This window comes from Eufriesea mexicana, unplaced genomic scaffold (assembly GCF_001483705.2).
Source record: "Eufriesea mexicana isolate 0111107269 unplaced genomic scaffold, ASM148370v2 scaffold9538, whole genome shotgun sequence".
Lineage (NCBI taxonomy): Eukaryota > Metazoa > Arthropoda > Insecta > Hymenoptera > Apidae > Eufriesea > Eufriesea mexicana.
Genome location: NW_016917269.1, coordinates 407,045 through 430,999, shown reverse-complemented (window position 1 = coordinate 430,999; position 23,955 = coordinate 407,045). Strand labels below are relative to the sequence as shown.

The window sequence follows — 23,955 nt, the reverse complement described above, 5'->3', positions numbered from 1 at the left end:
AAATATTTGATTAAATGACAGTAATTTGAAAAATAATAAACGTTTACGAATATATATGTAAATGTGTTTCGAATCATTTTTGTAAACTGAGTCAATCAGTTTTGTTAGTAACATTAATAATAAGGATTAATATATTTTATAAGTCACGAAAAAGACAACAATTATTTATTATTTCAATAAAATTATATAACCTGTATTAATATTAATTAGTTTCATGTAAAATGAAATATTTTTCATTTTTATGCTATTTATCCATATGAATACACGATAGATAAATAAAAAATGTTTCTTAAATATATATCATGATCAGTACTTGTATTTCTTTCTACTCTGTATTTTATAATATATAACTTTAAGGAAATATATTTTGTTGTATAAAAAATTGAATGGAGGAATAGAAATAATATTAAATAAGCCAAAAGAGAAAAACATCGATGTAACAAACGAACGCAAGGAAACAGATGTGATCTGTGACAGAAATGAAATGTCAGGACAATGTTCATATGATTACAATACAAATTCGTTGTAACGGAAGATTATATATATTTTTTAAATAATTAATTGTTTTTTCATTCATAACCAACGCAAAAATTTTGATTGCAAAGATGTCTGCCATGGATTGTAAGTACGTTGCAAATAATTAAAAAAATGCCATATTTTTTAAGTATGTTCTAGAGTTATTACAAAACGAGATATTTCATACTTTATTTATCATTCATTTATTAATTGAAGAAAATAAAAAGTAATTTTAGGAATAAATATAGAAATATATTTGGTTTTATATTAATTTAATTTTAATTTAAAATCCTAATATATGATATAAAATAAAATATATATTATATACATATTAAAATATATAATACATTAATTATTTGATTCCATATCAATTACTTATTTTATCTTATTTATTATCTTTTAAAAATATTACATTGGATTTATACAATTAATATAGAAATGAAAATGTAGTATTAATTACTATTTATTTTTATGAATTTTAATTATTTATTATAAAACTTCGTACATACAAATTTCAAATAATTTTGAACAAAAGTTATAAATAGTAGGAAACTGTTCAGATGTAAATATTCCTACGAAAATAAACATTTTCTTAATCAAGAGAATTATTTTTCATTTTATTTTCTGAATGTTGTATCACTGTTAAGAAATGCATTGTATTAAAGGAAGTACTTACGTGGATGTAGTTTATAATACTTGAATGATAGCAGACTCTTCGTTGATTTGCTGTTTTACAAATTCTTTTTATTCTTTTTTATCTTTTTGTTCATTATTTTTCGTATTATATGCAATAGTGGCAAATTATTAAGTCATTAATAATTGTGGTAAATGAATTGAAACACATATTTTTCATTATATAATGAAAAATGTATGATTATTGAATGTATAATTTCTTAAGTATAAAATAAACTAATATTCTTATGTGATCAAAATTGTCATTATATGTATAAGATATTTATTTAAAAGTTTAATGTTTTTAGTAAATATGTTTGTTATTTAAATAATATCATAAATATTATAATTATAAGTTAATATAGTGTAATAATTATTATAAATGCTATGTTAATTTACAAATTTTCATCAATGTTTGTTATTATTATTTAATATTATTCATTGAAATAATAATATCAGAAACATAAATATAGCACAAATCGATTAAGTAAATTTAATATTAAGTGAGAAATTTTCTAATTGAAACTAAATATAAGATTAAAAAACAATATTCTGTTCATTAATACTTTGCATTTAGATTTGATTCATCAATAATGGATAGTGCAAACAAAAAGCAACTTGTTCACAATGATAAAGAAAAGGAAACAGATAATCCAAGAAAATGTTTGGATCAAAGGATTTCTAAAGAATCAGATTTAGATATATTATATACAACTCGATTAGATTCCACAAGTCAGGAAGATGTTGAAAAAAAAATTCAGTGTCTAAAACATTTATTGGAAAAAGATCTAAAAGCAGCTGATTTGAAGTGGTCCTTATTTGTAGCAGCTTGTAATACATATCGCTGTGATACTTGTTTAAAACCATTTCCACCAATGTATATACAGAATGAATGCAAGGATATTGAAGCTCTGGTAGAATCCTTAAAATATTAGTCATATTTTTATCATTTTCATATTAATGATTTAATTAAGTAAGTATTAATTATTACATGATAAATTTTAATTACAGAGAAGAGCTATAGAAGTAATTCCCCCATTGGCTGTAATATTAAAAGCATTATCAGAGTCAGATGCATATGAAAAATATGGAACAGCTATAGACTTGTTACATTGGGTTTTAGTACGTTTGAGAGATCCTTATATAAAAAGTATTAAAAAAGAATATGTAAGTTTTATTGTAAATAATTATATAAATTTTGTTAAAGTTTTAATTTTCATTCTGATCTGCACCTTGCAATTATACCTTGTGAAAATGTGAAAAATGTTTACAATATAGTATGACTCAATATTGAGAAAAGTACCTTCAGAAATGTCAATAGTTGAACCAAATTTAATATTCCAAGTTACAAGGACAAAACAATCTACTTCAGAAGACAGATGGAAAACAGTTGCTCAAGGCCATTCAACTTTTTATGCGTACCATGGTAGTCGGTTAGAGAATTTTCATTCCATTATACACTATGGTTTACAACAGAGTATGTGCAAGGTAAAACAATGCAATAATGACATAATGTAATGTTTAATTATATATGTTAATGTAATAAATTATAATGTCTTTTAGAAATCACTATTTGGTAAAGGAATATATCTTTCAAGTGAATTAGGTGTAAGTTTACCATATAGTCCACTTGGCTATGGTTGGGGTGGTAGTGTATTAGGAAGTGAAATGAGTTGTATAGCTTTATGCGAACTTATCGATCATGCAGATGTAAAGATTGGAGATTCAGGTAATAATGTATTAAGTATGATATTATCTATTTTTTCTTATATGGTATTTTCTATAGTGGATAATGCTCTAAGTCTAGCCGCCGATTCTGTGGATGGAAGAATTCCAATTAAATATTATTTGGTAACAAATAGTGAATTGGTAAGAGTACGATACCTCCTTATTTACAGTCAACAAGTTCAAACAGCAAGGTAAATACAATATTATTTTCAATAATGTTTTTAGATATATAAATATATATTTGTATGAATTTATAATGAAACTATAATAATGATTAACATTTTAGGTGTACTGATGATAAAGGATTATTGGCGTGGTTTAAACAACATAAATTATTAACATTTGTACTTGGTTATGTGGTATTACTGGCTTCAGTTGGATTAACTCATAACAAACAAGTTGAGAAGTATTATAAATTATTTGCTCAAAAAGTTGGACTAGAGTAAAAAATCTTTCTAATATAATCAATTGTCCATCCATTAATATGTACATTAGGCTAAAAAAATTATTTTTTTATATTTTTTTCAATGAAATTTAACATAAAATTGCATTTATTATAAGAAATATATACAATTTGTAAATAATATACATAATTTATATAAAATATTGTACTTATATACAAAATTTAATATCTTGATAATATTATGGGAAAATTTTCTGTAACTAAATAATCATCTTCAAATATTACAATTAAATTCACTTCAAATTCTGTAATAAAAAATATGATTTTTTAAATTTAAAAATTCTTTTAGAAATGTTCAAAACTGAAATTATATAGTGATCTTACCAACTTTAAAATTACTTGTACTCAATGTAGGACATGTAAATAATCTTGGGAATATCATATATATTGGTATAGGCAAATTTGTACAAACATTTCCTTCTCCAATCTGTATATTTTGTATTTCTGTAGCTAAAATAAAAATAGCATTATAAGATGATAAATGAAATGTTAATATCTTCTTATCTTACCATCTCTGGAATATCCTTCAGCACAACCACATGTTTCTACTCTTACCAATTGCAGTTCAATTGATTTTATTACTGCTTCATAATGTTCAATTATCACCTTGCATTTAAAAATGTTATTATTTTATACTAGCATATTGAATAAAGCAAATATATGAAAAAACTATTACCTCTCCAGTTAAAGGTTCAGAAATCTTGCAATACAAGGAATCTAGTTTCCCAGAAATGCAAAATTTAGGTATATTGGTTCGGTCTCTTATATTTTGCAAAGATTGTGGCATAATATTAAAACATACTGGTTTACTAGGTTCATTTTGTATCTTAGGTGGAATTTTATCCTCCACTATGAACTCCAATGACTTGTTCACATCTTTTGCTAAGAAACTTCTTTTTATATCACAACGTATGAAATATTGAATATTCACAAAAACTCCATGATAAGTTTCATATAAAGATTTAGTCCCTCTTGGTTTTAATGGTAATTCAAATGGTATTTCTGTCCTACCACTTGGTATTTTACCACTTGGAGCAACATCTAAAGTATATTGAACTAATTGTATTGGCTAAAAATTATTGTGGAAATTAATTTATTTGATTTTCAATTTATGATTATTCAAAAATTTATAGAAATTTCCCTGGAAAAAATAAACCTTTAGAATAAACTAACTTTTACGGAATTGTAAAAAGCTTCAAAAAGGCCAAAATTTTTTGAACTGAGCTGTAAATTAACTGCTCCTTCCATACTTAGAAATATTCCATCGTGTTTAACATCCGAATTAGTTTGTAGCAATATAAAACCCGCAACTATTTCCTAAAACATAACCTTAATATTTTTCGTTCTATAAAATTATTATTATAAATTATATGAAGATATACCCCTTCGTGATATATTTTACTAGCACGCTTTAATTTAATATCAATATTTATTGTCATTTTATAATTTATTCTTGTTAATGAATAATCGTATAAGAATTTACGTATTTATTAATAATGACATTTATCGAAGATTATTATCTATAACATAGTTTACAGCATTTAAGTCAATACATTTAACTAATTACAAAATTTACAATGAATATTCACACACAAAATGCACATAACTATAATATAAAATTAATTGCAATAAAATGTAGTTGGATACAATTAAATATTTTACTATCTTTGACTAAATGTCAATAGAAACATTCCGTTACTCAGTGCGAGCATACATGCGTGTCTATACATAGATAGCAATATATGCGATGCATACATCATACACCGCATACGATACTTTTATACTTTTCATTTTTAATTTCTTTAATATGATATTTAAAAAGTACAAAACAAAATATAGCTTATATCATTATTTATGTACAGTTTGTATAATTAATAATGACATATTTAATCGAAAAATATATAGTAACTTTTTTGTAAAATAATTTAATATTATTAACAGAATTTATTTCTGTATTATTAATTTTTTTATTTAATACGTAAAAAAACACTTGAAATTTATCTATTCAAGAAAAGACTGAAGCGTAGTTGTAACACATTTGAAATACGTGACCGTTCAATTAGCCAATCAGATATTTTGGTTTTCGCGGTTTTTCTTCTTCTATAAACTAACATCCGTAGAGGGTGAACTTCCGTCGATCGACTAAACAAATTCAAACCGACAGAGTCGTTACTGAGAGGTGAACGTTTTAAAACGGTGGAAGTGGCCTAATCAAAAGACGAGTTTTTGGTGTTGCGTAAAATTTTTTACTACCTGAAATCGCAATGGCTTTAAGAAATCGGACTGCACTTACGGTGAGTTTGATATTTTTTAGATGCGACAATGCTGAATTAGTCGCACAATGTTGTTGGGGGAAGGTCAACAGAACAGGGTAACCGTCTGTTCCTGACATCTTTAAATGCCCTTCGTTTATTTTAAAAGTTATTAAAATACTCAATCATCATGATTTTTCTAGATTATTATACAATTTATAAGATATTCCGTAGGAATTTTAATATCATTTATTTCATTGTTTAATAACGAAAATTATTAGTTTTTGAAATTCAATATTAATATTAACGAATATTTTGATCCTTAAAGTAATATTTTATTTCATATCTTTTACTTATAGGTATCTGAATTCTTTTTTTTGTAGCATATAATATAATTGAAAGGTAGAAATCGTACATGTATTAATAAGTCAAATATTTGTAAATCGCACTATATAAAGTGAAAATGCGTTTCGTAAACATTTGGATGAATTCTATACTGCCTATAATTAATTAATTCAGAAATACTTAATATATTTTACATTAATTATTTGTTATAATTTTATTAGTATATATAAAATATTTAAAATAAAAATTTGTTAAGATGTACTCTTACTTTTCAGTTATTATTTTGTTAGAAACATTAATAATTAAATGTTTAAATGTATCTGATAAAATTAAAACAAATCAAAATAAATTTTCAGAACATTGTAAATCAAGAAAATGTTAGAAATCTTAAGTCTTCAATGATTACGATACCTGGGAAGACTAAGAGAGCTGCTTTGGGTGAAATAGGTAATAAAGTGAACACATTAAGAGGTGTGGAGCCTATTGATAGAACAAGCTTACTATCAAAAGATAAAAAAACAATTATAATTTCAAAACAAGCTAATAAACCACCAGAAAAAGCAACTGAGAAATTACCTGTACAAATAGTTAAACCTGTAATAAAGGTTACAGTTCCTCATGAGAATAATATGGTATCAGTGCCTTCTAAGAAGGAGATTCAATCATTTTCCTCAGATCTTTTAGCAGTTGAGGATATTGATGAAGAAGATAAAGAAAATCCTAGTCTAGTTTCTATTTATAGTAATGACATTTATGAATACTTAAGAACCTTAGAAAATATATTCCCAATCTCAAAAGGATATTTAGCTGGGCAAGAAGTTACATCAAAAATGAGGAGTGTACTTGTAGATTGGCTAGTAGAAGTACATCAACAATTTCATTTAATGCAAGAAACATTATATCTAACTGTTGCTATCATTGATCGATTTTTACAGGTTTGTTATTGCATGTACTCATATTTCTATATGTCTAATATTTATATGATTGATTATTTTCTGCAAAGATAAATTTTTATTTTTTCCAACAGTCTTTTCGCTCTATAGATAGGAAAAGGTTACAGTTAGTTGGTGTGACAGCTATGTTTATTGCTAGCAAGTATGAAGAGATGTATTCTCCAGATATAAATGACTTTGTATATATCACAGATAATGCATATTCAAAGGAAGAAATATTACAAATGGAAATGCTTATTGTAAGAACATTAGATTATTCTTTTGGTAGACCATTACCCTTACATTTTTTAAGAAGGTACAGCAAAGCTGGAAAGGTATGATTTATAAACCTGTGCTACTAATTAATTTTTAAATATTATATCTTTTATTTAATAAATTATTTATTTATAAGGCCCTCCCAATGCACCATACAATGGCCAAATATTTCTTAGAGCAAAGTTTAGTGCATTATGAAATGTGTCACTATCGACCAAGTCTTATTGCAGCTGCAGCAATATATCTAGCTTTTCTGTAAGTTACCTACTAAAGAGACAATATCAATGTGATTTTTTAAGTATTACAGAATATAATTAAGCAATTAACCAAATAAATAAATTTAATCAATATAAAATAATTGTTGATTTAACCCATTAATAATTCATTGTCATTATTATATCTAATTACATAGAATTATTGATAATGATGACGAGGACGAGCAGAAAGTTGTCTGGACAAATACCTTGGCACATTACAGTACCTATTCCAAGGACGACGTGTTTCCCGTGGTACGGGAAACAGCGAGTATTATAGTTAATGCGGATAAGAGCAAGTATCAAGCTGTAAGAAAGAAGTATGCTCAATTGAAATGCATGAAGATTAGTACTCGCCCTGAGCTTAGATCAGGAACGATAATTGCTATAGCCAACGCGAATAAGGAGAGAGTATAATATTCACTTTAAAGGGTAATTGCAGTGAGATATTTATCTGTTCAATATCTCATTGAACAAAATAAATTGCAACATACATAGGATGATACATTTTCAGAGGGAGAAATACATGAGACGAGCAGACGAAATAAAAAAAGAAAATGAGAGACGAGACTATCTTCATTCATCATTTTTTCTATATATATCGTTTCCATTAAAAAGAATGTCATATAATTAATTATATTCTTGATTATTTTCTTGATTACCTCAATTAATATTAAAATTACTTCTAAGTGATGACTTTCACTCCAGAGTTTATTGGAGTAAATAATTTGGAAATAAATAAAAAAGAAAAATATCATTAATATGTGTAAAAATAACACCACAAACAAAATTCATGAGGACGACTAATAATGCTTATCTATAAAAAATACGTAATAAAAAATATGTAGTCGTTTGAAAACAGTATTCAAAATGTGAAAATTTCTATTTATCGATTAAATTCAAAACTTGTGAACGATAGTCTCGTTTATAATTATAGATGTTTGCTTCAAGTATTTAAGTTCTATTAAAAATGGGACGTTCTAATTCTGAATATTACGGGGCTGTTGTACGAAGTTCGTAAAAAAGAAAGAAAAATTTTAATAAGTAATTTCGTATGATTTAATTCAGCTCGGATATTTTTTATTCGCGATATTATTGTCGAGTAATATCTGCTTTATTAAAATCAGATATTCAACAGGGAAATTGCTTATTGAAGATTTTCTTATCTTTACACGTAATTACAGAATTTAGGGTAATAATATAGAAAGTTTTCTAATATAGCAAAAAAGAAAAGGAAGAAGCATGAGAGTATATTCAATTGATAGAGATGAATATGTACATATATATCTTTTGGATTATAGAAAAAGTAACAAACGTTTGCTGAACGATCTCCGTTTAAATTTTGTAAAATTTCGGCAAAATGATGTGATGTGTATGGTCCTAAAGACTGAGAAATTTTAGATTCCATTCCAACTATATTTATCATAATTATTTTAAAAATTAACATAATATATAACTAAAATTTAATTATAAGAAATACAACAATAATAACCATTCTAAATTACATCTAATGTACAATATAACATAATTCAATTAATTAGTAGAATATTATTAATATATTTTATAAATTAAAAATTATTACGAAATAAACTAAAATGGAATAATTTTTAAACGTGCTACTAAACATTTTGCCGATTTTTTATGTAATTTGAAACAAGATTTTTGAGTATTTAAATTATAAATTATATCTTTTATACTGAAATATTGAAGAAATTTTAACTTTTATTCATGATTATAAACACATTTTTATTTTGATATTAGTTCTATAAATAATTTTAAACATATGAAAATACCCGAGTATTTCAGACAATATTAATAATCCCTACTTTGATACTAATATTTTCACAAATATTATATCGATGAACATAATTGTTCATATTTGGCGTTTTGCCAGATTATTTGTGCATTTGGAACGTAAATATTGTTTAAAATTTATGTAATGAAAATTTCAGTAGAAAATAAACTGTAATAATGTTTTTCAGGGGATCATATATCATTTATAGAAATCTAGATCATATTATAATATGTATATTTAAACTTATATTGGAATACTTGTTTTATAATATAAATCGTGGATTAGTATAAGGCTGCGAGTTCGCCTCGCAAAACTTTGTTATAAATTAAAATAATTATTGTAATATATTTTATTTCATATAGCTATAGAAAAATTGTCTTAACGATACACAATTTAGAGATTTATTAAATAAATGGAAAAATAAACACAAAACAAATGTATTTTTTTTAAAAATAGGAAGATTCTGAGATTATAAAATATAATTTAGTTTAGTTAAGTATTAGAATATATTCAATTTCCAAGATGAAAAGTTAACTACTGGTGGACGTGTAATATAAGGTTCTGAAAATATTAACAGTAATTGAAATAAACATTTTGTTAGCAACATAAAATAATAATAGCTTACCAACTAATTTTTGACAAAAAGATAAACCTTGTAAATCCATTGACGCTACGAATTCTTCATTTTCCTGAAATTTTTGTAAACATAAAATGTTATACAATTAATTAATTTACTTATAAATATAGTATAATATATACCATTTCTGTTAAGCTTGAGGGCGCAGATTTGTCCCAGATTTCAGATTTACTCTTCTCTATTATTGAAAGTAACTTTTCCATACAATTTTGAATTTTTGCAGCATATTCATCATCATCAAAGTATACAAGCATTTGTATCAATACATGTAAATCCTCTGAAGTACAAAATATTATTTTGCTTGATATTTAACATGCAATTGATTGTTATGAGTAAGTATACAAACCACATTCTTTATACGTATTGCTAATAATTTGATATAAAGTTTGTATTAATGCAAGATCCTCAAATACACTGCCCTCTTTCAAACTTAAAAGTTTCCTTTCTTGTTTTCTACGATTTTTGCTTGATCTGTAACTTTTTCTAAAAATGTTATGTATATGAATATATTATTTTCAATATAACTATAGATCATTAAAAATATTCGCATATATTTTTACCCAGATAAAGTAGATAATTTTGATCTTTGACTAGAAGTTGAACTAACAATACTACTTGTATCACTAAGAATATCAGAAATGCCTTTATCACATACAGATTTGCTGTCACAAAGTATTTCATTATATGATTTTACATTTTTTTGAGAAATATTATCCCTGACTGTCATAAGACGTAATTTATATTGTTCAAAATCTTGTTTATTTTTCTTTATTTGAAACATTACATGATCTGCATATTCATATACACTAGATCGTATACGAGAATCTAAAATATTACAATCTCTATTAATAAATATCAAGATATTCAAGTTGGTATTTGACTTACATATTATTTTAAGAAATGTAAACTTACCTATCAAATTAAAATTTTCAGTGTCATGCGCAATTCTTACAGCATTTTTCCATTGTTTACCATTACACAAAGAGACTATTGCTTCCTCTGCATCTTTCAAATAAGTCATTAAAATATGTGCAGCTTCTTCATATTTTTTATCAGTGTTTAGACGTTCTGCAAGATCCTTGTAAAGCACACATTTTTCTGTTGTGCTAAAACATTTAATGTTATATTATAGATTTATGATTTATTTAATCTTTTTAAGTATGAGATATTTACATTTTAGACATTTATAATAATTATGACATTAATATTTTAATACTTATATTAACCTTAATTCCATTTGTGTAGATAGGATAAGAACATCTTGCCAGCTGCTAGCTTGTTTATAAGCATTCAAAGCTTCTTTAAAATTACCGCTTCTGGAGAACATGATTCCAGCTTCGTAATAGAGTCGTTTTTTTAACAAAAATTCGCCATAAATTTTAGCCACCTCCTTGTACTTTTCACTTTCCTTTTCAAATAATTTTAGGGCTTTCGTATATAGGTTGTAATTACGTATTAAATTTAGACAGTCATTAAATTTGTTTGATTCTTTCACAATATGTTCAAGAGCGGACTCATAACGTTTTAAATATAAATCAATAGAATATTTCATACAATTTTCATTAAGTATTTTTAAATCATTTAAAAATGGAATATATTCTTTAGGATCTTTTTGTGACTTAGAAGCAATGAACATGGTCAAATCAAAATCATACATTCCTAAAGCTATATCGAATAAAATATTTACATCTACTATATACAATAAATATTTTAGTGCTTCATTAGACATTGTGTATTCTTCAGTTTCTGTTAGTTTTGCTTCTAGTTTTCGAATGTCCTTTATTTTTGTCAAAGCAGCTTCCAATCCTCGTCTTCTTTTTCCTTTCACCAAACTGATTAATATCGGTTGAATTAATTGATTAACATGATTGCTACGTTCCATGATGCTTTGCAATAAGTCGCAAATCAATTCAATTTTATTCATCTCAAAGTTGTTTGATTTCGATCGATGTCTTCGATAATAATTTGCATATATTGTCATGATGACATTTTCATCTGTTAACTCAGATAAAAATAAACTCAACCAACAAGGTTTATAAACTTGTTCAACAAATTTATTTGCATTTTCAATGAATTTCTTTGGATTATGGTCATAGATCAAATTCAAATTTATTCGTTCTCTTCGCATTAAATCGAATGCAGATAAATAATCGCAATTATCTAAATAAAAGCCGATAATGTACAAAGACAATGCTCTTGGTTGAATGCATTCTAAATTTCCACGAGGCATTTGTAAAACAGTCCTGGAATCTTTTGGAATAGCAGCAATCAATTGAGATCCTCTTTCTATTCTTCTAATATTCAAATCTGAAAAAATGAGTACTAATTATAATTATAGCATTAAAATTATAACTTAATTTAAGAATAATATATAACTTAGCAATAAAAAATTAATAATTATTGTACCTGAGAGTACTTTTTCATTGGAATGATTTTCCCATGGTTTCACGGTTAAATCCTGTTTTACTAATTCTTCAAAATCATCTTCATTTAAATTAACACATATTAAAGTATGTTGTGTAGTTGTAAGGAGTAAAAATTCTGAATGGACAAAAAAGCTTGTGATATTGTTAGCAATTTGTTTTCCATTAATTGCAAAGCAATTTCTATGATATAATGACAGTATTACATGCTTCACAGCAATTTTCACAACTTCTACTTTATAAATATATTCCTGTAATTGCACATCAATTGGAATTATTTCTGTTTCTTTTGTATATTTTACAATAGAATTTTCTACAATTATATATGCCTGTCCTGAATCAGGAGAAGGCACTATTTGTTGAATTAAACCATCCATAATGTATATTTCCCTAAAAACATTATTAAGCAATTAATTTTCAAAACTATATTTTAAGTTTTTGTACTCTTAATGTATAAAATTTTTTAAAAAGATTATACCCCAATATTACTTGTCCTTGAATTTGATCTTCAATTGCATTTAATGATAAAATACAAAAAAAACTTTGATTATTAATTGACAATGAGCATGAGATATTAGTTTCATCAAGCCATAGAAAATGGTGCATGTTGTAGACAAAATTTTTATATTCCAGAGGAACAGCCCATTTAATACTATATGTTCCAATATGTTTATACTCTAACAGTGATGAATCCTAATTGTTTAAGTATATTATTAATTATAAAGTATAAATTATTTATAAAATTTTAAATAATTTATAATTAATTTGTTTACCATTAAATGTTTATAAAATATTAATTTGTTACTAGCAGAAACACAAAAGAATGTATTACTATCAATCCAAGTAGCTTTATTTTTTGTATCTGGTGCAAAAACAATAGCATTTATGGATTCAGAAGTTTCTAAAGTTTGATGTGCCATTGGTGGTGGTACAATTCCAACTCTAAGACCAGTCACTAACAAATTATTTCCATCAATGACTGCAATAACAGATTTATCATGTACAGTTGTGCCTCTACTATGATCAACAGACCAATTATAATCACAAGTGATAAATTCTTTGTCAGTTAAAAGAATCAACTTTTTTAAATAAGATGTGCTCCATGTAGCATATATCAATGAATTATTTATGGGAAATTTAATAGACTGTTTCAAATACCAATGATAATTATTTTCTGTCCATAATTGAAGAACTGAAGAAGTATCTTTTTCAATTTGACACCAAATAGCCAAAATTTCTGAATCTGGGGACCAAATTAAATCTTTTACCTATAACATAAATTTAAAAATAATAGAATTATCATAACTAAATTTATTAAGAATAATAATATATTGATACGTACTCTAATTTCTTTTGGTTTAAATGGAAGTAAAAATTCTCTATGTTTTAAACCATTTTTCTCAAAAAATGCAACAACATGTTTATTCTGCAAAATTTGTGTTGTTGCAATTAAATTACCAGATGGTTTCCATGATAATGATTCTTCCAAACCATTAGTTAATTCACTGGTATATTGTAAAATACCCTCTCTGCTAAATACTTTGAATTGCCTAATTTTACTTTTATGGTGTACAAAACTAATAGCAAATAATGAACCATCTTCACGCCAAGTTATTCTACATAATCCATCATCTAGATTATTTTCATTGATTTCTGTTGGTTTAACTATTGCTGCTTTTTTTCCTTCTGATCCATGGAACTGAGTTTCCTTTTTACCCCAACCAACAGTTACAAATTGTTTTTGACCAAAATGTTGTGCATGCAGATCTATCTTTGATATTATTTGAAAAGTAGATACCATTGTTATCATAATATCATTAATTGTAACTAATATGATCATTTCATGATCTGGGCTTAGTTTCATACATTGTAAATCTTCGTTTAATTGCGTTATTAACTCAAATTTAATTTCAGATTCAATATTTATTCTTATAATATTACCAGACTTGCAAGCACCATATAATTGTTGAGATATGCTACAATATTCTAAACTAACAAATTCTAAATTTTCATTAATGTCATAGGAACTTATGTTTTCTACACGATTAAATGGAATTTTATATAATTTATTTTTTAAGTATATATAAGAATCACCATTGTTAGAATTGATAGCATATAGTATCTTTAAATCACTTGAATTTGTAATTTGATTTTCTAGGATATTTAAAGTACGACTGGCACGTTGTGTCACTGTCAAATTTTTCATTTTAAATGATTACAAACAATTAAAATGTATGAAAAATTATACAAAATATTTTCTGTAATTTACCGCAGACACAAAAATGTGCACCTCAAGAACTAACCTATATGCAGTTACAAAGTAATATACGAAACAGCTTTATGTGTACTTATAGAACAATAGAAACAAATCCATAGATTTCATATTTTATATAAATAGAATAAATTAAATAATATTATAAACAAAAACAGTATTGCATAAAAACGATTACATTATTTAAATTACATATATAACAACGAAAAAATAATAAAGTAATATGCGAAATGTGTTTTTCTAACCTAAATTGTATTAATAAAAAATTGTGACAAGTGTATTTTAGTAATATGAAATTTTACTTCTTGCGTTAAGTATTAATAAATCATTAATTTTGTTTAAATATAAGTACATCATGAATATTAATGATATCGATAATGAAGATGAAGATGTTGTCATAGAAGTACTAAAAATTTTGAATATATTTTTATTAATATTCAATAATATAATTATTTAGTATTTTATGTTCTTTATTCATTATTTATAGGATTCACCTTTACACGAATATTTATGTAAATTAGGTTATACTGACTTTGAAAGTGTAAAAATAGAAAGATTAACACATAAAAATGAAAAAAAAAACTCGAAATTATTTGTGAGTTTCTTTAAATAAATCAATAAACATTATATAATATATATGTTATAAACATTTATATATTTTTAGGATATCATACTCAAAGTAAAAAATGTTTTTAAACATTTATATGTTATATATTTGGGGATAATACAGGTACAAATATAAAAATCTGCATATATACATAATATCATGAACTATTTATAACACAGAATTTTATTTATACTAGGATGATAATACATCTAATAAACAGATGAAAAATATTTTAAATGCAAAAATTCTTTTAAGTGATCATAGTTTTGCAATACATAGTCTTTTGAATAAATATGATTATAAATCATGGAGGTAAAAATTTTAAATCATCAAAAAAATATAGAAAATAGCAAAATTAGAAAAATATATAAACTATACTAGCAAATAATTAAATTGAATAAAATAATAATTATATTAATTTTTTTCAGGACTATAATATCAAAATTTGTTTTATTTGGTACAATTTTATCATCTTCCATGTATACATTTTATTATACTCAGTATAGAAAATCTGCTAGTTTATTTGCATTAACTGTATTATCTTATATTAGTTATATGGAATTTTTGAGAATAAATACACATATAGATTTAAAATCTGTTGTGTCTTTACAGAACGATTGTTTTGATCTTTGTAAAAAAGGAATGAAAATTTTGAAATATGGATATAAAATAAAATTAAACAGAGGAAAAGGTTTCCAACAATTTTGGTAAGCTTTTGAATTTTATAAATCATTGGATCTTATATTATTTTTTATATAATTTTGATATTAATGTGTTCAATTTAATAGTGATCTTACAGCAGGTAGATTGAAATATTTACAACCAATAATGGAAAGTTTAGTGAAATGTATGGGAGATATTTCTTGTATATACTATCATACTTCTTTAATTCTTATAAAATTGTTACCAATAAATATTTGTAATGAAGAATTATTAACAAAATTTGAAAGTGAATCATTTGAAGTACTTGGTGAAATAAATTATCAAAAATTAAAGGTTGAAATATAATAAAATTTTAAATTATTATTTTGTGATTAATATTCGTGTATCTTTGTCCGATTATATATTGATATTTTTTTTAAATAGATTCTATATCACACTTATGTTCTTACACAGTCCGAGACATTACATTTATTAGCTGTTGCATATGATAATCATACTTGGCGACAATCATATAAAAAAGTTCCCGAATTAAAATTGTCCTATATCATTCATTTCTTAATTGTGAATTTAAGCATCTACAAAAAAAAATTCTCTGAATATATTGATGCTTATTATAATTTTAAATTGGAACCTGTATTATATCAATACAAGTAAGGATATTTTATTGCAATGTTCTTATTTAGAACTAAGTAGATTACAAGGTATTTATGTGTCTTCATTATTTTAGAGGATCAAATTCATCAAAATGGCAAGATTTATATATGCATCTTTATTTAGCATCTAATAAATTACAATTGGCCTATAGTCATATATTATCAGTACTTCAAGATATTGATAATGATGTAATTGAAAATATAACTAACGAAGATTGTATGAAAAATACAGCACAAAAGTTAAATGCAGCTGAAAAAAGTATTGAGACTGCAAAAGATTTTCTTGAATTTAGCTGTTTATTTCTTGTAAAATTCCACATTAGTGACTCCACGATTAATCGATTACAAACAAATATTCCAACATCAATTGAAAATTCCGATACTCGTATCGTAGCTGATTCGGAACCGGAAATTATAGATGAAGTATTTGAAGAATATATTACAGAAGAATACCTAAAACCTTTGAGTGAAGGAACCGACGAAATATCATTGTATAATTATAATCGAGATAAAATGCTATTTAAAAATTTTATGACTGAATTAAAAGATGCTTTAGCCGATAAAAAAAAGTCTATGTCTGAAAGAGAATCAAAGGCTCTTCAACGGATGTATAAATCTATAATAAAAACTGCTTCAAATGAACAACTTCATCGAATTCCCACACCTCCACCAATGCCCTTATTTAATATTTTTTCCGTAATACAGAGGGATAATAAAGGTTCTAATAATGCAACAGAGCTACAATTAAATGAATTGCCTGAAAAATCCAATATTAATAAAACAATTAATGAAAGCAAACAAAATTCAACAGAAAGAAATATAAACGACAATTTAATGGGAAAAATACCACCGACTATTAATATATCTTTACCAAAAAATACAGAATTCTCATCTTTTTCTTTACCACCATTTTTAAAAGTGGAAGAAGAAACTTTTATAGGAAATGGCGAAAATTCTGAAGATGATGAAGAAACTAAAGTAAAAAGTGAACAGAAAGAAATTATATAATGTGTATTTATTGTAATGAAAATACTTTGTATTATGAATAAAGTATTTTCATTTAAATAACAGTAAAATAACATATTTAGTAAGAATACATACTGTGAAGAATGTTTATTTACAAATTCGGGACAAATTACATATTTTGTCCGATTCTCATTAAAATAAAAGTGTTTGTACAAGTTGTATCCTGTATAATACCAATGAGAATAATGATAATGGTTAACACTAACATATAGCATTACAATACTAATATCAATATAGATTTTTAATTTAAAAAAGTTTGTTTGTATTATATAATCATATAAAATGCGTTAATGTATTGATAAAAACATGAATAAATTATCGCATAAACATAATTCGCGACAATAGAATCTTACAATAAAGAATTGTTAACTCATTTTATAAGTTATTATAAAGTATATTTAAAATTAATAGTAAATATTATTCGATAAAAGAAATACTGATAAAATATTGGTGAAAGTACTTAGATGCAAGATACACATAAAATATTATAAAGATTTATTTAGTATAATTGATATGATCAAATATTTTATTCTTTCATATGAAGGCATTTTTTTCGTTTTCTTATTTGCATATAACATAAAAGGAATTATCATACATCAGTTTTTTTAATGTTCAAAAGGATCTGATGTGAATGTTATTTCTCTTTGTTAATTAAACTACTTTTATTCTACGATATCTTTCATTTGTGAAGTTAATTATAAGCTAATTTTCATATCATTTGGAACTTGGCAGTGATAAATTGACAAAGTAAAGGGACTTCTTTATAATATAAATATCGCGATACAGAGACTGAAATACTCTGTAATTATACACTTAAAAGAATGAGAAATATTTATAATTATGTCAATATACCACAAATTCTTCAGCCAGAAAAAGTTTTAGCCTAGTACTTTAAGGTGTCTAATGACGTACCTTAACTTTAATCAATACTAGACTAAATCTAGGACTAGATGAAGCATTTGTTATAAATTGTGAAGAAACTGTATATGATTGTCTCTAAACTGTAACAGAAAAATATCATACAGTCATGGAATAATAACTAAATATAATAGTGTCAGCATTAAAAAAATATATAATTAAAAACCTTTAATATATATTTTGTAAATTTGTTTTTATGATAAATGAAAATTATGCAATATAGTTTAAACATGCAATTAAGCTATACTATTCATTTTATAGAATATTAAACATTCCTAATTTCTTGTGTTTTGTTATATAGGTAAGGAATTACATAATTACACGCTTGTCATATTAAAGCAGAAGTACAGAAATGTATTCTTTGCGTATTCTTATTTCATAAAATTCAACTAAAAGTTTCTATATATTTATTGTTCCTTCATAGGAGGAACAAAATCAATTGAACGAATTCTGCTGTACAATGTAACTAATTAATTGAAACCGCTATAATGCCAACCATGGATGATGACGAATAGCTTCGCGACTTCGATCTCCATAGTCATATGTTACTTCCACTCCAATGGGTATATTTTCCTTTGCTGTAAGTACCAGATGAGGCGTCGACCCTACTTCTACGACTCGTGCAGTTAAATTACCGTTTCTTGAATGATTTACTAATCTACCTAACTTATCAGTCTCTGCTGTTGCATCGACACTAAAAATATAATGATAATGTAAGTAGTCAATAACTTGCAATAACTTTAAAAATAATTTAATATATACCTACCAATACTGATGATTACGATGTTGAAAATAATACATATAACATCCAGTGTTCTGGTCTTGGGCGTATATTTTTTCTCGTTTTTTTGCTGTCACTTGATCAATTAGTTCACCAATATATTCTACTACAAATTCCCCTTTCATAAAATTTCGCGTTGTTATTACCCCTCGTCCTTTACCAGCAAAATGTCTTACCTAAATAACAGTATTTTATGCGGAATTTATAAAAATATAACAATTTTTTTCAGCAATTTATTTTACCTCTAAACCTTCTTCTACTTGACAAAGTACTTTATTTTCCATATCACGTTGTTTCTCTTCTAATACAACTTTTTTAGATTTTCTTACACTGCGGCGAACTGGAAAGTAGTCAGTAAGTTTGTGATTTGTACTTTTGATATTTGAAGAATCTGTCGAACGATTTGTAGCAGACTGATTGCTGTATAATTTTCTACGACCACGATTAGCAGGTTTTTTTAATGGTTGATGTTCCAAATTAATTGCTGGAGTTATTACAGGTTTCTTGTGCTTTTCATTATTTAGATTTCTTTCATCTAGATCTTCTAATTGGTTGTTAGGCATGTTAATTCTGTGCGGAGTTGATGGACCATGAATAGGTACTGCTACAGGGGTTTCTGAAATTTTATTATATACTTAACAGTTGTTAACAACAGTTATGAATAATATCATTTAAATGTACATTAATGACTATCAATTAACAGTGTATTATATTATAGAATAACAATTAATACCAAATAATAAAATGTTACCATCTGTTCTGAAGTGGCCAACATCAGTGAGGATATCATTTTGTATATCATTAGTTTCTTCACTTCTATAAAACCTTTCTTCAATAGGTACTATAGAAGTCTTATTTGTAGAAACATCTTTAATCTACATTTTAAAATACATAACACTATTATAGTTTAATAATACATATTGTTTTTAATAAAAAACATTATTTTATATATGAATCATATAAAACAATAAAATTAAGAGAATATAAATATAATTCAGACACTAATTTCTCTGTAAATATAAATTATTATTTAATTTCATAATATTTGAAAAAATTACATACTTGTGTATAAAAAAAAGAACTTATGCAGATAGATGATTTATGTGTTTCAGATACTGAATGGAATTCATCCGAATTAAAATGTTTTACATTTTTATTATCATTTAGCTTGGTCTCTTTCTTCATCGGTAAATTTATATCACATTGTATGGGTGAAACAGTAGCTCTTGTAGAAACTGTATTTTTTGCTTGTACACGTTTTTGTCTTCCTACAATTAAATTAAATTCTCTACAAAATCAGAATTTTTTAAATTTTCAAGTACAACAATAATAAATATTGCAATATAAAAACCAAATATTGTAGCCGATTATGATATTTAATTAATTTAATTTAACATTTTATTTTTATGTTATATGTATATTAAAATTATACATATTGTGTAACTAATAAAGTTTTATATTTTATTTCTGTAATTAAAAAAAACCTATACGAACTATGCCGTGCGTATCTATGAATATCGTGCTGTCAGAGATGTCATGCGCGCATCAATTATCTGTAACATCTACAACTTCGCAAAAATTATTATTGTCGTAATAATTATATCGTCTATGTTCTTATGAATAAATAACAAAACATGAAATATGCATGAAACGAAAACATAAAATATGATATTTCCGGATATATAATTCTATTTAATTAGAAATACATTTTAGGAACATATATATACATAAAAAGAGATTTGAGTCAATTTGTCATAAAGAAACTATGTTCGAATGAAATGTTTTGGAAAACTAGCGTCTTCAAGATAACATTCAAAATGGAGAGAGAGAGGAAGTGAAATCTATCAAAACATAACCTGATTATTGAGACAAAATCTTCAGTGAAAGTGTACATGAATTTTTTGGAATCGTATTCCTACCTTTCACCATATTAGCCCTTGATTTCCCTATGTAATGAACGAATACTGAATTTATTCTTCTCATACAAAATTTTAGTTACGCGAAACGGTCGTTTCGATTCACTTCAATGCCAGTCGACGTTGGTATATTTAACACAAATGATTCTCGTTAATTCAAATTTTCACACTCTTGTTTTTCTCAATGTTTGTTTTATTCATGCGAGCACAAAGTAACACTTAAAACTGTAAAATAAATAATTTATTGCCGTTGTTATTAACAAATTCATTGATCTGTTCGAAGCATTCTTCCAAAAAGACGAGGTAGTAGTTACAAACAACATCGAAATAATACACCGGATGTGTCGCCATTGCTTGTTATACTACGATACACTATTATTAAATTAGATACTACCTGTATGCTTTAGATACTATATGTATATTTTTTTTCTTGCTAAGAATGTGTTTTATAGATTAAGCTTTTTTGCTTGCTTTCTATTATTATCTATTCCTTTTATATAATTTGTTGTTTGTACAATACAATCAATTAGTTGCAAATTGATATATGAATAACTGAATAGTTTTTTACAACGTATCTTCTATATAGTCACATATTTCATAAACTATGATTTCATAATGTTAATCTGTATGGTTTGATATGTTAAAAAAATGTCAAACTCTAAAATTCAACCGTTACAGCATAAAATTTCTAAATAAATATTTTCAAAATATAAATAATATGTGCATATATGTATATATATATAATATACATATATGTATATGCAAAAATAATTTTAAAAAATGCAATATGACACTTATTATTTATATTTATATAATACGCGAGTATCAAAAATGCAATTATTTACTGTAAGAATAAAAAATACAGTATTATGTGATTAACGTGAACATTGCTTTAGAGAAATATAAATATTTAACCTAATTTAGATACATCGTACTATAATAAAAAATAAAAATAAAACACTTTTAATAATAAAATGGTGATATTCGATATGAACACGTATTTCTATAAATTAAATATAAATTTAAATATTCCTTGTCTATATTCGCGACATAAAGTTGACGAAATCAAATCATTTTCCTATGTTGTTTAGTTACACGAATTGGCCACCATGTGTCGCTGTGAGCGGCGCGAAGCTCGGATCGATCGTATTAGAACGATGTTATTTTTTAGATAGATTTAGGTAAGCAATCGTAGAATACTAGATGAATACATATTATTTTAGCAAAATGGCTACTTGAAATTCTTTGATTTTCATGAACAAATCTAAATTCATCGAAATGTACGTTATTCAACATTTCTGTATAGAGTTAGTTGTCATATTCTTTTCTTTTTACCGCGGATACTTTAAATCAACTAACGATCAGCGCGGCGCCTTGGCAGCGTTGCCAAGCTTCTATACGACTATACTCATTTAAGTGTAACCACGCGCTTGCGAACACATGATACGCGATATGCATGGTTTGTTTACTGTTCATTGTGATTTGGAAGTACACGTGCTCAAATAAGCAATTGTTAAAATTATAATATTCGTTTTAACCTGTGTTAATGACTTGTCTATTCATTCTTCTTGTGTTTTTTGTTAGAGTGACTTGTGATTTTTACTGCAAAGCACAGAACGAGTAAATCTACGAACTATTTGTTTAAATGGTATTAAAAATAAATACATCAATTGAAATTTTTTTATTAAATTAAACAAATACTTAAAAATTGGTTTAATATATGACACAAATAATTTTTAATTACCTTTGACTACTACATTTGCATGTTATGTCTAAAAATTTCAGTAATATTATTTACATCGATTCTCGCTTGTCTCACTCTTCGCTTTAAATTTGCATGCATTGTCATGAAAAATGTAGTTACGAAATAGTCGATAGATGTCAGAATTTTCCGTTCTTTTTATTTGTACTTGAAGCACCGATAAAACGTTATGTTTCGCTGTTTCAAATCCCTAACTAATTTCGAAATTATTGATTCATACTATTGATTGAATTGAAAAAATACATCGATTAATTATTCCTTTGAATGAGCGGTAATTTTTTAGTTAACGCGCTGCTGAGAACGTTCCCTTAAACGTGTAGATTTGGCAACACCGCACGATCATATTCCGCAAGCAGTAGCCATAGCTAGCGCGTGTGTTTTTGTATTTGCATCGCGGTGCACCGTGGGCCGGGCGAAAGCCAAGATGGCGGCAGCCGTGTTTGGCGAACGCGTTTCAAGTGTATGCTCGGTTTAGACCGCATAAATGGCTCGACCTAAGCGCACAGTAAGTTCTCACACTGTGATTTCCTAGTTCGCACAATTCACCGGCCACTCGATTGTCTCTGAGTAATGTCCATTTGACGAGACACGACACACGAGATTCGTTAGGAGGAAAAAAGTGTCTCGTGCACCCTGTCATAGTCAGCATCTTCGACTGCACGGCAAAGATAATTATTCATCGCCAGTGTTCCGTCAAGATCTCGTATTTATCTCGATACTTCTGTAACTGCAAAGGCTTTAAAAGGATCTTCTATTATGGTAAGCTTTTGTTTATGACGGTTTCATTAGTATGTTTGTAAGAAGGCGCGCTTCTTTCGTGCAATACGTATTTCTTTTTCGTGTATCCATCTCTTGGCACGACTAACTTCTAGATGCGGTAACCGTGTACCGTGAATATACACAATCCCTCTTATTCTAATTTCAAATGACTCACACACCATTCTCCCTCTTCTTATTCCGTATCCCTCCCGCTTTTTCTTATAGTTAAACAAGTTCGTAAACAACATCCTTGCTTTTTTTCTATTTTTCGTACACCTTTTTTTTTTCTTTTTTTTTTTTTTTTT

General features: G+C 25.9%; 6 protein-coding genes across 6 annotated transcripts in view; 3 read left to right on the top strand and 3 right to left on the bottom strand.

The window, feature by feature from the left end:
- The first annotated feature begins 1,781 nt into the window (after positions 1-1,781).
- On the top strand, positions 1,782-7,855 carry LOC108553162 (uncharacterized). The gene is made up of 10 exons (XM_017907957.1): positions 1,782-2,102; positions 2,200-2,355; positions 2,467-2,676; positions 2,752-2,917; positions 2,975-3,107; positions 3,203-3,260; positions 6,333-6,911; positions 7,004-7,243; positions 7,321-7,439; positions 7,597-7,855. Exons 1-10 carry the CDS (start codon positions 1,782-1,784, stop codon positions 7,853-7,855), a joined length of 2,241 nt encoding a protein of 746 aa, XP_017763446.1.
- On the bottom strand, positions 3,542-4,904 carry LOC108553155 (Down syndrome critical region protein 3 homolog). Its single transcript, XM_017907950.1, has 6 exons — positions 4,762-4,904; positions 4,553-4,696; positions 4,056-4,448; positions 3,889-3,985; positions 3,704-3,829; positions 3,542-3,624 (listed from the first exon to the last, which is right to left on the bottom strand). The coding sequence occupies exons 1-6, from the start codon at positions 4,816-4,818 to the stop codon at positions 3,542-3,544; spliced, it is 900 nt and encodes a 299-aa protein (XP_017763439.1). The 5' UTR covers positions 4,819-4,904.
- Positions 7,856-9,732: 1,877 nt separating the features above from the next.
- Positions 9,733-14,499, bottom strand: Elp1 (elongator complex protein 1). The gene is made up of 11 exons (XM_017907990.1): positions 13,636-14,499; positions 13,067-13,561; positions 12,772-12,986; positions 12,277-12,683; positions 11,097-12,177; positions 10,783-10,976; positions 10,431-10,695; positions 10,217-10,353; positions 9,993-10,147; positions 9,859-9,922; positions 9,733-9,794 (listed from the first exon to the last, which is right to left on the bottom strand). Exons 1-11 carry the CDS (start codon positions 14,497-14,499, stop codon positions 9,733-9,735), a joined length of 3,939 nt encoding a protein of 1,312 aa, XP_017763479.1.
- Positions 14,500-14,920: 421 nt separating this feature from the next.
- Positions 14,921-17,496, top strand: LOC108553161 (uncharacterized). Its single transcript, XM_017907956.1, has 8 exons — positions 14,921-14,968; positions 15,053-15,160; positions 15,230-15,295; positions 15,369-15,484; positions 15,601-15,879; positions 15,961-16,168; positions 16,259-16,485; positions 16,563-17,496. The coding sequence occupies exons 1-8, from the start codon at positions 14,921-14,923 to the stop codon at positions 17,494-17,496; spliced, it is 1,986 nt and encodes a 661-aa protein (XP_017763445.1).
- A 1,393-nt stretch (positions 17,497-18,889) lies between these two features.
- On the bottom strand, positions 18,890-21,410 carry Set8 (SET domain containing 8). The gene is made up of 6 exons (XM_017908008.1): positions 21,133-21,410; positions 20,276-20,481; positions 19,965-20,088; positions 19,456-19,829; positions 19,199-19,389; positions 18,890-19,126 (listed from the first exon to the last, which is right to left on the bottom strand). Exons 1-6 carry the CDS (start codon positions 21,194-21,196, stop codon positions 18,916-18,918), a joined length of 1,170 nt encoding a protein of 389 aa, XP_017763497.1. The 5' UTR covers positions 21,197-21,410; the 3' UTR covers positions 18,890-18,915.
- A 1,839-nt stretch (positions 21,411-23,249) lies between these two features.
- The window catches only part of sno (Protein strawberry notch), a 7,709-nt gene continuing 7,003 nt past the window's right edge, over positions 23,250-23,955 (top strand). The window contains exon 1 of the mRNA XM_017908062.1: positions 23,250-23,650. Coding sequence (XP_017763551.1) covers positions 23,648-23,650 — 3 coding nt within the window. The 5' untranslated portion in view covers positions 23,250-23,647. The remainder of the gene's footprint in view (positions 23,651-23,955) is intronic.

What these genes read in the sequence shown, in the direction of transcription:
- LOC108553162 (XM_017907957.1), top strand. Translation starts at nt 1,782, where the DNA reads ATGGATAGTGCAAACAAAAAGCAACTTGTTCACAATGATAAAGAAAAG. An exon ending in AAAGTATTAAAAAAGAATAT is followed by an intron (nt 2,356 to 2,466) that starts GTAAGTTTTATT and finishes TTTACAATATAG; the next exon opens with TATGACTCAATATTGAGAAA. An exon ending in TCATTGATCGATTTTTACAG is followed by an intron (nt 6,912 to 7,003) that starts GTTTGTTATTGC and finishes TTTTTCCAACAG; the next exon opens with TCTTTTCGCTCTATAGATAG.
- LOC108553155 (XM_017907950.1), bottom strand. Translation starts at nt 4,818, where the DNA reads ATGACAATAAATATTGATATTAAATTAAAGCGTGCTAGTAAAATATAT. An exon ending in GTAAAATATATCACGAAGGG is followed by an intron (nt 4,697 to 4,761) that starts GTATATCTTCAT and finishes GTTATGTTTTAG; the next exon opens with GAAATAGTTGCGGGTTTTAT. An exon ending in CTTTTTACAATTCCGTAAAA is followed by an intron (nt 4,449 to 4,552) that starts GTTAGTTTATTC and finishes AATAATTTTTAG; the next exon opens with CCAATACAATTAGTTCAATA.
- Elp1 (XM_017907990.1), bottom strand. Translation starts at nt 14,499, where the DNA reads ATGAAAAATTTGACAGTGACACAACGTGCCAGTCGTACTTTAAATATC. An exon ending in CAATGAAAAAGTACTCTCAG is followed by an intron (nt 12,178 to 12,276) that starts GTACAATAATTA and finishes TCATTTTTTCAG; the next exon opens with ATTTGAATATTAGAAGAATA. An exon ending in TGAAAATTTTAATTTGATAG is followed by an intron (nt 10,696 to 10,782) that starts GTAAGTTTACAT and finishes GTAATATTTTAG; the next exon opens with ATTCTCGTATACGATCTAGT.
- LOC108553161 (XM_017907956.1), top strand. Translation starts at nt 14,921, where the DNA reads ATGAATATTAATGATATCGATAATGAAGATGAAGATGTTGTCATAGAA. An exon ending in AAAAAAACTCGAAATTATTT is followed by an intron (nt 15,161 to 15,229) that starts GTGAGTTTCTTT and finishes ATATATTTTTAG; the next exon opens with GATATCATACTCAAAGTAAA. An exon ending in TATGATTATAAATCATGGAG is followed by an intron (nt 15,485 to 15,600) that starts GTAAAAATTTTA and finishes AATTTTTTTCAG; the next exon opens with GACTATAATATCAAAATTTG.
- Set8 (XM_017908008.1), bottom strand. Translation starts at nt 21,196, where the DNA reads ATGAGAAGAATAAATTCAGTATTCGTTCATTACATAGGGAAATCAAGG. An exon ending in TGGCCACTTCAGAACAGATG is followed by an intron (nt 19,830 to 19,964) that starts GTAACATTTTAT and finishes ATAAAATTTCAG; the next exon opens with AAACCCCTGTAGCAGTACCT. An exon ending in CATCGTAATCATCAGTATTG is followed by an intron (nt 19,127 to 19,198) that starts GTAGGTATATAT and finishes TTATATTTTTAG; the next exon opens with TGTCGATGCAACAGCAGAGA.